Consider the following 15,024-nt stretch of genomic DNA (forward strand, 5'->3'; position numbering starts at 1 on the left):
TAAATTTCTGTTCCTATAACAACATGGTTGTTTTCCACCCCAATAAAAAATGGGTACGTGATGACATGACGTATAACAAAACCATCGACTTTCCAGTATGATGTTCAATTAAATGACTACCACGAGCCATGATCTAGAATCATGTGCATTATAATTTAAATAGACTGTGCTACATACCTGAAACCTACATTGGAGAATACAAGGCATTTCCAAATGTGAATTGTACATTCCTAATAATGATAAACATATCCCAAGAATTCTCAAATTTGAAGTTAATGATGTAGATAGAAAATAAGAAGAGAGCAGTCTTATATGTTTCACACATTTTTTAAAAATTTGTCAGTTGGGTCTTACATATAAAATGATAGATTTAGTAAATTTAATTTACAAAAGCCCATAATTCACATTTAATTTTTTTCTGATATTTTAGGCACATCTCTTACATTAGAAATGTATTCTATGTGTACAAAATTATAAAATTCTTTTTTAATAATCTTATCTTGCTTGTATACATACATCTTACTGTTTTCTCATTTTATAGTCAGAAAAAGGTTAATAGTACACAATATTCATATTATTACTATAAATATTCATATATTTAAGTAGTCTGCATTGATAGATTTCTGTGTACATGTCTATTTATGTGTGGGTATATATGTACATATATATAATGTGCATAGCAAAGATTAAAATGTGTTTGAATAGTACTTATTCCAAACATATTTTCACAAAATTCACAAGGTTACATATGACCGAAGATATTTGAAAGTATACATTCATAAACACAGGAATTTCCTATGCTCTGATTTTCCTCTAGAATGTACAAGACAATCTCTGACATGGTCTATGAACCCAGTGGTTCCACATCTTTGAACCTGCACCTCAACCACCTCAGCACAGAAAGAGAGGCCTTTTTCAGTTTATTGTTTCCCAGAATCAGGACATATGAGTGGCATGAAGGAAAAGCAGTTCCAGCAGTTTGGCAAAACAAAAGGATCAGACTTTTATCCAGAAACCCAGAGCTCCAAATTTGTACAAGATATGACAGGAAAAACGTGGTATAAAGCAGCAGGAAGGCGATGGCAATTTGCAAGGCTTTCACATGGGCCGTGGTGCTGGCATCCCTGGGCCCTCTGGCATTGTGCTGCATCCTCTTCAGATGTTTCCACAGAGAGAAGATTAGCAGGAGAAAAGTTGTCACAGACACAGTGAAGGGTATGAATATGAACATAGAGTTGGTGAATAAAAGAAGTTTGGAAAATACTGCAAGATTCCTTAAACTAGAATGACAAGTCATATTTCCTTTATATCTGTCAATCCAGACATCAATAAGTGAGTTCATCAGTACAACATTTAAAAACAAGAGCAACAAAGACATCAGTAGTGTCACTGAAACCACCTTTTTAATTCTCCACTTCAGATAGAGAAAAATCGAGTTAGAAAAATTGGCTATCTTAAGAAAATAAAAAATGCAAAGGCTTGTAGTAAGCCAGACGCTAAAATGACTAATTATTATCCAGGTAATATAAATCATTTTTACCATTTTTCCAGTCCATGATTGAGCTGGGTGAAGCACAGAAAACCACCAATTTAACAATACTAACCAGAGTACACCAATTCTGGAGAGTGCCAAAGCAGTGAGGATTTGATCAACTAAAGAGAGTTTTCTTTTTTTGACCCAGTCCATGCAGTTCACCAGTGCTATGAATCCATTTCCTAAATTCCCAGTTATGAATTCCACACTTAAGATGGCTGTAAATGTGTTCTGTATGACTCCACTCATTGTCTGAAATTCCCCAATATCTAATATCACTGCTGAAGAATTCTTATTGAATCATCTAAAATTTTATATATATTTGATTCTCAAAAACTCAAAAATATTCTCCCAGTTAAGAACTCACCCATATAATGTCAAATCAGGAAATGACTGATTTCATGATTTTCTTCATGAAAATCTTGCATTTTCCTCCAACTGAGCTTTATCCAGATACTGTGCCTTACAGTGGCCCAGAGCCTTTTCTATTTCATGATGAAGGAAACTCTGAACTCTTGTACACTAACATGCAAAGATATTTATTTGCATTATTTTGATTTTTTTCCTTATCTACATACTTTAATTTGGCTACTTGAGTTCTAAGCAAGTTCTCTGTATACAGAAGGCAACAAGCATCTGAATTTCTTTTTTTTAATGAACAAATTATATTTTATTTTTTTATGAAAGAATTATATTTTATTTTATTTATTTTTTTATTGTAAACAAATGGGATACATGTTTTTCTCTGTTTGTACATGGTGTAAAGGCATACCATTTGTGTAATCATAAATTTACATAGGGTAATGCTGTTTGATTCATTCTGTTATTTTTTCCCTTCCCCCCCACCCCTCCCACCCCTCTTTTCCCTCTATACAGTCCTTCCTTCCTCCATTCTTGCCCCCCTCCCTAACCCTAACTCTAACCCTAACACTAACCCCTCCCACGCCCCATTATGTGTCATCATCCACTTATTAGCGATATCATTTGTCCTTTGGTTTTTTGAGATTGGCTTATCTCACTTAGCATGATATTCTCCAATTTCATCCATTTGCCTACAAATGCCATAATTTTATCATTCTTTATGGCTGAGTAATATTCCATTGTATATATATACCACAGTTTCTTTATCCATTCATCAATTGAAGGACATCTAGGTTGGTTCCACAATCTGGCTATTGTGAACTGAGCAGCTATGAACATTGATGTGGCTGTATCTCTGTAATATGCTGATTTTAAGTCCTTTGGGTATAGGCCAAGGAGTGGGATAGCTGGGTCAAATGGTGGTTCCATTCCAAGTTTTCTAAGGAGTCTCCACACTGCTTTCCAGAGTGGCTGCACTAATTTGCAGCCCCACCAGCAATGTATGAGTGTACCTTTCTCCCCACATCCTCGCCAACACCTGTTGTTGCTTGTATTCTTGATAATTGCCATTCTAATTGGGGTGAGATGGAATCTTAGGGTGGTTTTGATTTGCATTTCTCTTATTACTAGAGATGTTGAACATTTTTATAAGGTTCTTACTAAACTCTGAAGTTCTTTAAATGCTAAAATTATGTCTGTTCAGTGAGCTATGCACACATTGTCCAAAACATTTCCTACAAATTCTATTACTTGCTAATCTTACATTATTTCTCAAAAACTCAGTATGGACAATAATATTTATCATTTTACTTTTTACCAATGCAGGCACACACTCACAGACACACACACTCTTGCATAAACACACATTTATTTAGATCTAAATCTCCTTTATTTCACTTCATTAATTTTAGGTTACTCACCCAATATTTATTATGCATCTATCTCATGCTTAGTACTGTAACAGGGCTTAAAATCTCTATTAATATGCTTATATTCCTGAATGTTTAAAATGCTTTTGTGCATATATTACAGAGCATTGTGAATACTCAATAAATTTGAACTATTCCATCTGTGCATATGAAAATAGGTAGAAATCTTCCTGTGGTCCCACGAAGCAGTCACTGAGACAAATGAGTTCATTCATACAGCTAGAATCCTCATTCTCTGCTTCTCCCTGGACCGGTAGGGACCATTTCTCCACCAGCACCAGAGACCTCCTTCAGGTTTCATTCACCTGCCCTCACCTCCCACCAACAGCTCTCCCAGATACTCTAAGCCTGCACCTTTCACTCCAGATTGAAATGCTTTAGCTTTCCACCTGAACAACATCCTCTAGAGAGGACAGTCTTTTCCAGACAAGGTGAGAATGGTGCCCAGAATAATTCCCACACATTTCATCCATATAGTAAAAATGAAAAGAAACGGTGTCTCCATCCATTTAAGAATATTGAGCAGTTTGTACAATGCATTTAATTCTTCCATTTCTGAAAAGTTTTATGTACTGTCTGTAACAAGTGCTAGATATCAAAAAGAAGTGAATCTATCATAATCTTACATTTCTGTCTACTTAAATCACTATATTTGTAATGATGCTTGCATGTCATAAAGATTTCTATCAATACCTATACTTAATATTAAAATAATATCAAAATATATTTTAATTAATATTAAACCTAAGTAAAATATAGTTTTTATGGCTTTATTAAAATTACATTTTTAAAAACTACGTTAAGTTCTAGATCACCATCATTCTGATTTAGCAGGTGTCCAAGCACAAACATTGCTGAAGCTTCCTTCTTCTCAGTAGATTTTTAGTTATGTTACTTTTAAGGTATTTTTGACATCTGAAGAAAGAAAAAGTATGATTTCCACTAAGAGATCATGGATAGGCAGAAAAAGAGATTGGGACAATCAGCCTATTCATCTCTAAGGAACTGGGTAATTATACTCTCAGCAAGGAGATTCTGTGAGATCGCCAGCAAGATCAGCCTTGCTGGTTACAATTTGAAAAATTGAACCCTTGATTAATGTGATTTTAATATTTAGAGAGAAGAAGAATTACTAGCAAGAGATTGAAAGTGGTGTTTAATGAACAGGGGTATAACCAGGAGAGAGAGGTGTCCTCGAAGCAAGGAAATTCCCACGCGGGTTGAGGCTGAGCACTGGCAGCACAGACTCACTGGAGACCTTGCGAGGTCAGGTTCAGGGAAGTCCTGAGAGCAACACCCTCATGGAGCAAGTTCAGAAGACAGCAGTTGAGGGAGCTTTGTAGTCTGCTAAATACTATAAACCAAAAGGGAAAGAGAGCTGAACATTTGATTACTGAGCTTAGCCTTTGAGGAAAGAAGTCTAAAACCCTCACCCAGCTCTGAGCACTGAACCAAGAGAGAGAATCAGAGTCCAGTGACTGAGGGGATCTAAGTACCCTGAAAAAATACACATGATGCACCACAAGAAAAGTGGGGATGTGTTTATGTGGTGCTTTCTCAAAGATCTGTAGCCATGTACCAGAAAATCATGCCCAGATGGAGGATAAGTATCTACATTCTGAGACTTTCAAATATGGATCCTAAACTGACTCCAGTATCTGGGGACCAAATAGATCTTTTGTTCTATTACAGGGGCTGAGAACTCCTGAATATTAGATGCTCCTTAGAGTTTTGTCTTATGTTTATGCCAAGGTTTGTAGTTATTTACTTATTCTTGAATGAATTATTGAAATGTTCAGATTAGGCAGCTGGTAAAACTCATGTTTGCAAAGTGACATTATTCTAAGCAGGAGAAAGGAGGAGCCTCTGAAACTCAAACTTTGTGGTGGCTATAATGTGTTCCATTCCTTTAAGAATGTGGTTATTTATTTTAAGTCATTATCTGCTAGGACTGGTGAAAGTTACAGTGAGTGATATTCCTCTTCACATCCCTATTAAATTAAAGTATCTGGACTCTGCCAGAACCAGCTGAGGTATAGGATGAATGCAGATTACCATAAATTTACATTGCACTGGCAGATGCCATCCCGAAAGCAATATCTTGACTGAGCAAAACATCACCTCTAACACATTGCATGTAGCTATTAAATTGGTGAATGTTTTTAATCTATGTTTATTATGAGGAAAAAATCAAACTAATTTACACTTAAGTTCTAGAAATAATAACATTTCAATATTTTATGTCAGCACTACATCATTTCTCTTGTTCTCAGGCTGTGTGTGTGTGCCCCACACTGGGGATTGAAATCTGGACTCACTCATGCTGAGCACTGTTTCTAACCCTGAACTACACCTACCTCTAGCCACTGCTCTCAGTTTAATGACACTTTACAAAACACCAAATTCAGTCTATTAATGGCATTATATTAATTGGTACCTGTAAGCAGGAAATAGAAAATTCCTGAAATATCATAAAATACCATAATATTAAACAAGAATAAAATGTCAGAAGAAAATTAAACTTGAAAAAATTCAGGACATATAACTGAGTGACGTTTTTGGACATCCAGTGGTCTGATCTACATATGCAAACATCTTTTCTAAAGAAAAGAGCATGCTCTATCCTTTATTTTCTATCACTAGAAAGGTACCAGTGTTTGTTGGCCTTCTTTTGATTTTGAAGTCCACATTTACCACATTTGAGGACATTACTCAGACCCACTTATGGAGTTTTCCAAGAGGCTTCTGACTTCTAGTGGACCTTAGGGCAAAAGAGGGTTCTAAAATTGGTGCATGCTTTAGTCCTATGTGCTCTGCTCATCGTGCCAATTCAGCCATGAAGCTGAGTGATACGCGTGCACAGCACCATCTCCTTCTCTTCTCCAGTCACCTTTTCCCAGGCCTTAGACAACCCTCCTTAGGAGGAGAATTTGAAATCAGTCCACAGGCTTAGCCACCATGTGTATAAACTTTCTTTTGCAAACTTGTTGCTTCAATGACTGCCATTCCACAGTGCGAGTAAAATGAGCCTGTTTGGAAAAAGGGATGCTGTGCATGTATCTGACATGATCCACAGGACAAGCAGAGACAGAATTCCTTCCGAATTAGTATAAAGCATCCCCTCTGCAGTATAGGTGTGCCTTGTGTCTGTGAGACAAAACAATAAGAGTAGAGCATTAAACCAGGCTAAGTTCCCTTGAGCACAAAGTCCCATTAACTTGCATAAGTCATGTCTTCAGAAAGCCAGCCACTCTTGGAGGGTGTGAATACCCCTGAGTGACAGAAGGGGCAGACAATATCAGAAAAAAACTTGTGTAAGTCCTCACACTCCCTGACCATCTCCTAGTCTCTTGGTCAGCAATTATTTCTCCACTTTGAACTTGAGTGGAAGTCCACTCTGAGCATTGCTCTTCAGAGTGGCCCCCATATGGTTGGATGATGAAAGGCAGAAAAGTAGAGATGCTGGTTCTCCTTGGATCAACCCCAGCCAGTGGGAAATAGAAGAGCTGGGAAGATAAATTGCTCATCCTCTCCTCCATGGACTAATGCCAGATCTGGTTCACCTTGACTCTCCCAGAATAGCCCTTGGGGCCAAGTAAACACATGTGTTGAGCAACTCGCTATCTCAGCTCATTGCCAAGTGACTTCCAACAAAATCACACACCACAACACATTGTTTCATATCTTTTCTTAACTTAATTCCTATATATCCTCCCTACTTCTGCATAAGACTTGCTTTTGAAAAGAAATGTCACCATTTTAATCCCTGGCATTGACTCAGATTTTAGAAGACCCAGGCTCAACTGTTCTTTGAATTGCATTGGTATTTGTTCCCTTCCCCAAGAGTTGACAATATGGTAATTAAAAATTTAGAAACAGTATCGGGAAAATATTATACTAAAATAGCATTTTAGGAAGGAAGTTGATTACTGATTAGATTGCAAACAGTCCAATGACATTTTTGTGTGCAAAATAAGCAGCTAAAATTATCATAACAATAATACATCATTCACAACAGAAAGAGACTTAAATGTACCAAAATATTTTATATGCCTTTAAAAAAATATTGTTTGGTGATGCGTTTTAGCCATTTACGTCCCTCAACTTGTATTCCTGACGTAGTTACATCACAGCTATATTTTAGTGATATTTTCCCTAGAACTGTGGATTAGCAAGTCTTTTGCTCTGAGACATTCTTGAATTTGAATAAGGCTGTATCCTCAACATAAAACTAGAACCTGGAAATCTGTGCATCCTGCATATTGCTAATAGGTTGCATTTTCATTGATTCGTCAGTCCTAATATAGTTCATGCATTCATTACTTTATTGATTAAAATATCACTATTCACCAAATATTCGGTGTGTCAGCTTTTGCATATCTCAGAGTAAAAGACTGGCTAGTTCACAATTCTAGAGAAAGTACCACTAGAATATAGCCCTGATGCAACTTTATCAGAAATAGAAGGTGGGGAGAGGTGGAATGCTAAAAGTAGATAACCCTAAAGACACATCCCAATATAATAGTTTTAAAAGCATATAAATTATTTTGGTAAATTTATGTCTATTTATGCTAGAAGTCAATATTAAACAAGATAGATATTATCTCATCCCATATGGTCTTTCTATGGCACTGGCAAGGATGCATGATATATAAATAAATCAGATGTGGGGATAATCTAAAGATTTATACAATAATGCTAAGATTTCATAATGAAAGAATATATATAATAATGTACAATTCAGTTTTGTATAAGGCTATATATTTTATTCTTAGATTAGAACTTACCATTAATGATGATGCCCACACTTTCTTCTATTTCAACATTTTACACAATTATAATAAAAGATATTTATAAGAAATTCCTTATTATCACATGAATTTCATAGATGTTATTTTAATAGTTGTAAAAAGAATGATTGAATTATATAATGATTTCTACTCTACTTTTACGTTTATTTGTTTCTTCTTAAATTAGGGAGATTGGAATTTTTAAATGGAGATTTTCAGCAACTCAAGAACCAACAGGTGGTGGAGGAGAAAACAGAAATATTAAAAATGAGATCTTGACTTCATAAAAGATGTTCCTCAAGACAAGAATAGAAGAAACAACCTTCTTAATTGGATACCTTCCTAACTGCATTGATAAAGGACATGATCATGTCCCTATCTTCTTCGCCAATGATGGAGATGTTATTTTTCTAGGTTTTTCACCTGCTTGTATTAAATCTACTCTTCTTTAGTACAGCTTAGGGCCTCATTTGCTAACTTTCTTCTGAGTATATTTGTCACTCTTGAATTTTATTCTGTGTATATTTTAATAACAATTCTGTCTACTCTCCATTAAGCATGAAGTAAGTCTTCATGATAAAACAAAATCAACCTCTAACATACTTCCTCAATTTGTGATTCAGAATTGGGCATTCCTGCCATCCAGAACAGTTACAAGTTCAAAGCATGAAATCTAAGTATACTGTGATCCATATGTGTCTTACAAACTGCAATGGAGGATAGCAATGATTCTTGAGATAAGCTGACAGTTCTATACAATGCTTAAATACAAATCATCAATGCTTTAAATGGAGGATAAAATAGAATATGTATGTAAAAGACACATGGCTTCATGATTTTGAAATATTTCCCACCATATTTTGTAAAACTTAGTTATTTGCAAAAAAAATTAAGGGTATGTTATGGCTAATCTTTCTCATTCTTTTCATACCCACTCACAAACACACAACCTTATATCCTTTTACTTAATAAACATAGGGAAAAGACTTTCTGGAATATCATTAGAAATTACTCAAATTCATACACATGGAAAAAGTGGCGGAAGCATGAACCATTACAGACTACAGTGGTTTGATTTCCCTAGAAGTCACGCCATGTCCCGTTATTGATCTGTGGACTTAAAGGTTTCCTGTCTTTCAGATGACATCTCACCTGCTACAGAACCATCAGGAAGGTCTATTTCTGCTTCTAGTTTCCCCAAATCAGGACAAACAAATGGCTTTAGAGACAGACAGTGCCAGTGGCCTGGCAGCACAAGGGAACTGGTTCATCTAACAGCCTATTAAAACTCCTACCATGTATGGGTACTGACAGAAAGCACATGGCAAAAACAGGAGAAAGGAGACAACAGTTTGTCAGGTTTTCATGTGAATCTTGGTGCTGGGATTGTGGTATCCTTTGCCTGGAACTACATCATCCTATGTGTTTACACAGGGAGTATATTAGCAACACAAAACAAACCAGGGATTTTACAAAGAGGATGAAGTTTACTAGAATGAATACGGTCAGATTTGAAAGGTTTATGATGTCCCTCAGTTTGGTCTTCACACTCCCATTTCCTTCTTACTAGTTCACCCACATGGTCTCCTCTCTGGTATCCTCTGCAGGACGAAAAACAAAACCACCATCATCTCCCTCAGTATCACTAGAATGACCTTCTTCTCCCTCCTCTTCAGGTGGAAAAATACAAAGTTGGAGAAATTGACAATCTTGAGCAAATAAAATATGCTGTGGTTTATAGTAAGTGAGGTGCTAAAATGGTTACTGTCCAAGCAATAAGAACAATAATTTTTACTTATCCCCTTGTTTTGTATCAGTATATTAACTTCTCCACCACAAACTGATTCTGGAGACAACTGAGGCAGGAAGAATTCAATTACCTGAGGGGATCTTTTGTCTCCTGACCCAGCCATAGCAATTCACCAGTGCTTTGAAGACCTCTGCAAAATTCCAAAAGCAAACTCTGCCATTACTTGAATGGAATGATGCTCAGTAGTGAAACTTAAATCTGGAAAACAAAAAAATCTCAAAGCATGATATCTTTCTGTTGTTTTTTCATATTCTTAACCAATATCAAGCAGGAAAGCATCAAAATATGCTAAATGATGTGCTCAGTGTTTTTATGGAAAACGCTTATTCCCAAAATAATCAAAATAACTTTTATTCATATACTTTATGATCTTGCACAGACTCCAATCTTTCATAGCAGATGTTAGGGTGAAAACTGAATTCTTATTTGCTAAAATGCAAACGAAGACATATTCTCTTTCACAGTTTAGCAGCTTTTTTGCCTTCTCTAACCTATGCATAATCTGGCATATCAAGTTTAACTGTCAGCTAGAAAATTTTAAACTTTAATAAATTAAGCTTGAAGGAAATGTCTAAATTGATAGATGGGACTTGGTTATCTGTTGATAACTTGAACAGTTTATCACCACTAAGAGTATTTCAACACAATCACTAGATTCATGTAGAAAGGTTTAAAAAAAAAAAAAAAACAAATCCGTAGGCTTTCCAGGGTTTTCCTATCAAAAGCTTCTTGCTTCCAGTAGAATCCTCCAAAACTTCGGTGTTGAAAATCAATACTTAATGTGTCTTATAGTTCATAAGCCATAAATGCAGACACATGTACTAATCACAACTACCCAAACAATTCATGTGGTCTCGGAAAAAATTCTAAGGAACTGTAAGACACAAATTATTATTCTATAATTTCCAAAATGAAAAATGAGTCTCAGAGAACTTATTGAGATTTAAATTATTTTGTTTTGCCCTCAGTCTTCTTAATTGACAATATCTACTAAGTATGTCTCTCACACTAAAGTCTTTTACAAAGGCTTCTGTACTAACTATATTTAATTTATATTTAATTATATTTAATGAGAATATTCAGAAAATCCACTGGGATTTTCTTTGGACACTAGGATTTGGACACAATAGCTACCTTAAGAAATTGATCCTATTTACTGAATTAAAAGATATACGTCTACATCTATTCAGATGTTCTTTTATATCTACATTTATTCAGATCTTCTTTTGAATCTACATTTATTCAGATCTTCTTTTTTTCTTAATAACTGCCTCAATAAAATCTGAAATGTGAGACTTATTTTCAGGCCCTGTCTCATTTTCATTGCTACTATGAAAAAGTTAATTTTAAATGCCATATTTTAAATAGTCTTTACTGGTGAATAGTTGTACCTTTATGTATTTAGCAATATTGCTAAGCATATTTATTCTATTTAATAATCTACTACCTACTTCTTTGTGGATTTCATTGGATTATTCATAGGTAAAACACTCTGTCCAAAAATAAATATTTTGTCATTTCCATTCAAATCTTCAAAAGTTTTTTCTTTATTATCTCCCCTAATTGTACTGGCTAATAACTAATACAAAGCTCTTCTTAATACTGGAATTAGTATAACATATTTTACTTCTCACCATTAAGTATACTGTTCTTGTATTTGGTTAGTACACACCAATTATTGGGTTATTATTTTTTTCCTTCCATGCGTACTGATTTAGTGAAAATTTAATCAAATGATACTTTAACATCTTCTTTTGGTCAGAGTTCAATCAGGAGACAAATGGTGAGGAAATTTGACCACTAAACATTAACACGAAGGATTTTTTATTATACTTTAGGGGGTAGAATAATGAGGGATTGATTGGAACAAAATAAAAATGACTGTACAGAATGTAGATATAGCAAAGAACAACCATTATACCTAATGCTAAGACATGGCACCCAAAAAGAGACTACATGCACACATACGTGCACACACACACACACTCCATCTAAGTCTAACAAGAACTCCATGAAGACTACACAGGCATGGCTTTCCCAGCTGACCTACCAGAAAAAGCTAGAAATCTTCTGTGTAGAACTGGCCACAAATCCTCCTCCCTTGGGTTCTGAAAATGGGTCTTGGCAGAGGTACTCTGGGTGAAAATGTTTGAGGGGCTTCTGGGAAAAGCTGGGTGTTGTGGTCCACCACACACCTCTGGAGCCTGGCAAGGGAAAGTTGCCTGTACTATCAATCCAGACACTAAAACTGTCCAATTAATCATATTCTACTTCAACTGAAAAACTATGGTTATACACTTTTCTTTTTGTTTTTACAATGGATTATTGTTATATTTCCAATATCATCTGTATTTGTTTTCTATTTATTGAACTTTTAAAAGAAACCTTTGGTTTCTTATTTTCTGAATTTTTATTTTTGTCTTCAATATCATTAATTTCTTTTATTATTACAGTTGTCCCTCTGAATCCACAGTTTCCATTTCTGCAGATTCAAGCAACTGCAAATCAAAAATAATCCACAATTTTTTTCATCACTACTAAACAAGTACAAACTTTTTCCTGTCTCTATTCCTTAAAAGTACAGTATAACAAAGATCACATAATATTTATATTGTATTAGGTCATACAAGAAATCTACAGATAATTTTAAATGACCTGGAGGATGTGCTTCAGCTATATGCAAATAAAATCTCATTTTACATATGGTACTTATGTATCACAAAATTGTAACCTGTGTTGAGGACTGTAATCAATCCCTCATAGATAAAGGATGGCAATGTATATGGATTATTAGGTCTTTTGCAATGCAAGGTTGGGAATCAGATTGCTTGGGCTAACATTATGATTTTTTTCCCTTTTCTGGTTGAGGTTCTTAACCTCTTTTATCTTCCATTTCCTTATGTACCATAAGTGGTGTCATTGTTTTCAGGATTGCAAAATGATAATACATGCAGAGCACTGAGTATAGTTGTCTGTAATACAATAAAACTAAGTAACTTTTTTTTTTACTGAGAATTTTTTGCCTCATTAATGGTCCATGTTTGCAAAAGGGTACTATTTCTTTGAAAAGATCATATATTGTCTGTTGGTGAAAGACTATATTTATCTATTAGAATAAACTTTATTAGGTGTGCCATTCACATCATCTTTAAATTTACTCATTCTGCTTGATGTATCAGACTGTATAATATTTTTAAAATTTTATAGTATGTGGATTTAATATTAGTTCATTTTTAAATTTTGATGCATTTATTTCAATAGTACATTTTTTAAAGACTTCATGGCCTTAATTCCTGTATCACGCTTAGTGATGCTTGCTTTTTTCATTGAAGTATCATTTTAAATATTGATTCATTTCAACGTAATGAGTATTTCATCTGATATTAGCATTGATTCACTGACCTTTGTCTACTTGATATGTTAGTTCAGAATTCAGTTTCATATTGCAAAGCTAAAGAAGTCAGCAAAAGCTTAGTGATTAATGAGATAAAATTTTATCTGCCTCTCATCTAACAAAAGCTAGTTGTTTGTACACCGAAATGCACATGATGACCTTGGGGTTATCACTAACCAAAAAGGAAAGAAAATATTGGAAACACTTAATAGTCCATTTGTATCCTTACAACTTTATTCCCACATTTTCAACCTTCTTAATTATTTCTTTTAAACTTCACTTTATGTACAAGATAAAAACATAAAACACATAAATGTACAAAATGATCTTATTTATATAATATTGCATATATGTACACACAAAAATGGGTTAGTCTTAAATTTGAGGATTCTCCCTTTTAGTGACTGACTTAATAATTCACTTAGGGATTTCTGGTAACTGGCCTCATTAGAATGTCCCTACTTGTGACCATCAGTCATGTTTTCTCTTTTCTTCTCTAACTCACCTTATCTGCTTTTTATTTTTCTGATGAACTTGTTATTCCTTTTCCCCGGTTCTCTTTTTAGCAGACTACTTATTATATTTTTACTAAGTAACATACATCTGTATATGTGCAGCATTTCTCTTTCTAACCATTTCTGAATTACATCACTCTCTCCTAATCCAAAGACTGGCATCTCTCAAGACCTCTTTAATCAAACCTTCTAGTTTGTGTTATGTATATTTTTGCTTTAATAACCAATTTTATTAAATAATGATTTTTGTAGAGTAAATATGAACAATTTAAAAGTGTAGTTCATTTTTTGTAGAATCTTTGTAATTACTTACTTTTAACTACAAAGTATCAAATGATTCCTTTTTATTCACACCCATTCCTTACTTATTTTCTTTGAATACTTAGCATATCGTTTGCTCAGCATGAATCTTTTCATCTTACTTTCTTTGTAATGTTGTGCTCTGGCTTCCATAACAAAATACCACAGACTTGCTGCTTAAGCAGCAAAGACGTATGTCCTCACAGTTCTGGTAGATTCTGGCAAGGCCTTTCTTGCTAACTGGTCTTCAGGCCTCCTTCTCTCCTCCTTCTCTCAGGACCAGTTCTCTCTGAACTCACTTGGTCTTCTCTGTGTACTCCTGGTGTCTCTCTTGTTCTCACCACTTCTGTTGGATTAGCGTTCCTCCCTTAGGACTTCACTTAATCTTAACCTTAATGGTGTGGGGGTCATGGGAAAGCGCTGGAGAGCAACCTGTCAGTGACCAGGTGAAACCAGATACGTTGATATTTAGAGTGGTAGGAGGAATGGAGCACACCAACACCAAATGCTCAAGGGACTGGGCAGGGAAGGGGAAAGGTTACTTCAGCATGCTGAAGGGCAAATGTGCACAGGGTAAATGTGCAGGCTAAGCAGACAGGAGCCTTATACAGGCTGGATTCTGCATGAGGAGTTGTTTTCCATGCTTCCCAGCATGCTCACACTGTGCCACCAAGGGAAGACATCTTAAGAAGGTTCTTCTTGTCTGAACTTGCCGTATGGAAGTTGAGAAACCCCTACCTTTTTTATATATCCAAGACCTACCTTCTCTTTACTGGCTTAGCAGGTACCAGCTGGAAAGTCAGTTTGGGCCCAGGGAAGTTACTGTGACACAAATCTGTTGAGAACTCTGCACAGTGAAATGCACTATCTGCAAGGCGAAGGGAAGCAGAA

At 35.2% G+C, this 15,024-nt stretch overlaps 1 protein-coding gene across 1 annotated transcript; it reads right to left on the minus strand.

Moving 5' to 3' along the window:
* Positions 1-844: 844 nt before the first annotated feature.
* On the minus strand, positions 845-1,783 carry LOC124982800 (taste receptor type 2 member 14-like). The gene has a single exon (XM_047549719.1). It carries the CDS (start codon positions 1,781-1,783, stop codon positions 845-847), a length of 939 nt encoding a protein of 312 aa, XP_047405675.1.
* Positions 1,784-15,024: the final 13,241 nt, after the last annotated feature.

This window comes from Sciurus carolinensis, chromosome 4, assembly GCF_902686445.1.
Source record: "Sciurus carolinensis chromosome 4, mSciCar1.2, whole genome shotgun sequence".
Lineage (NCBI taxonomy): Eukaryota > Metazoa > Chordata > Mammalia > Rodentia > Sciuridae > Sciurus > Sciurus carolinensis.

Bases quoted from the DNA above. Each gene is read 5' to 3' on its own strand.
- LOC124982800 (XM_047549719.1), bottom strand. From the start codon at position 1,783: ATGAGTGGAGTCATACAGAACACATTTACAGCCATCTTAAGTGTGGAA.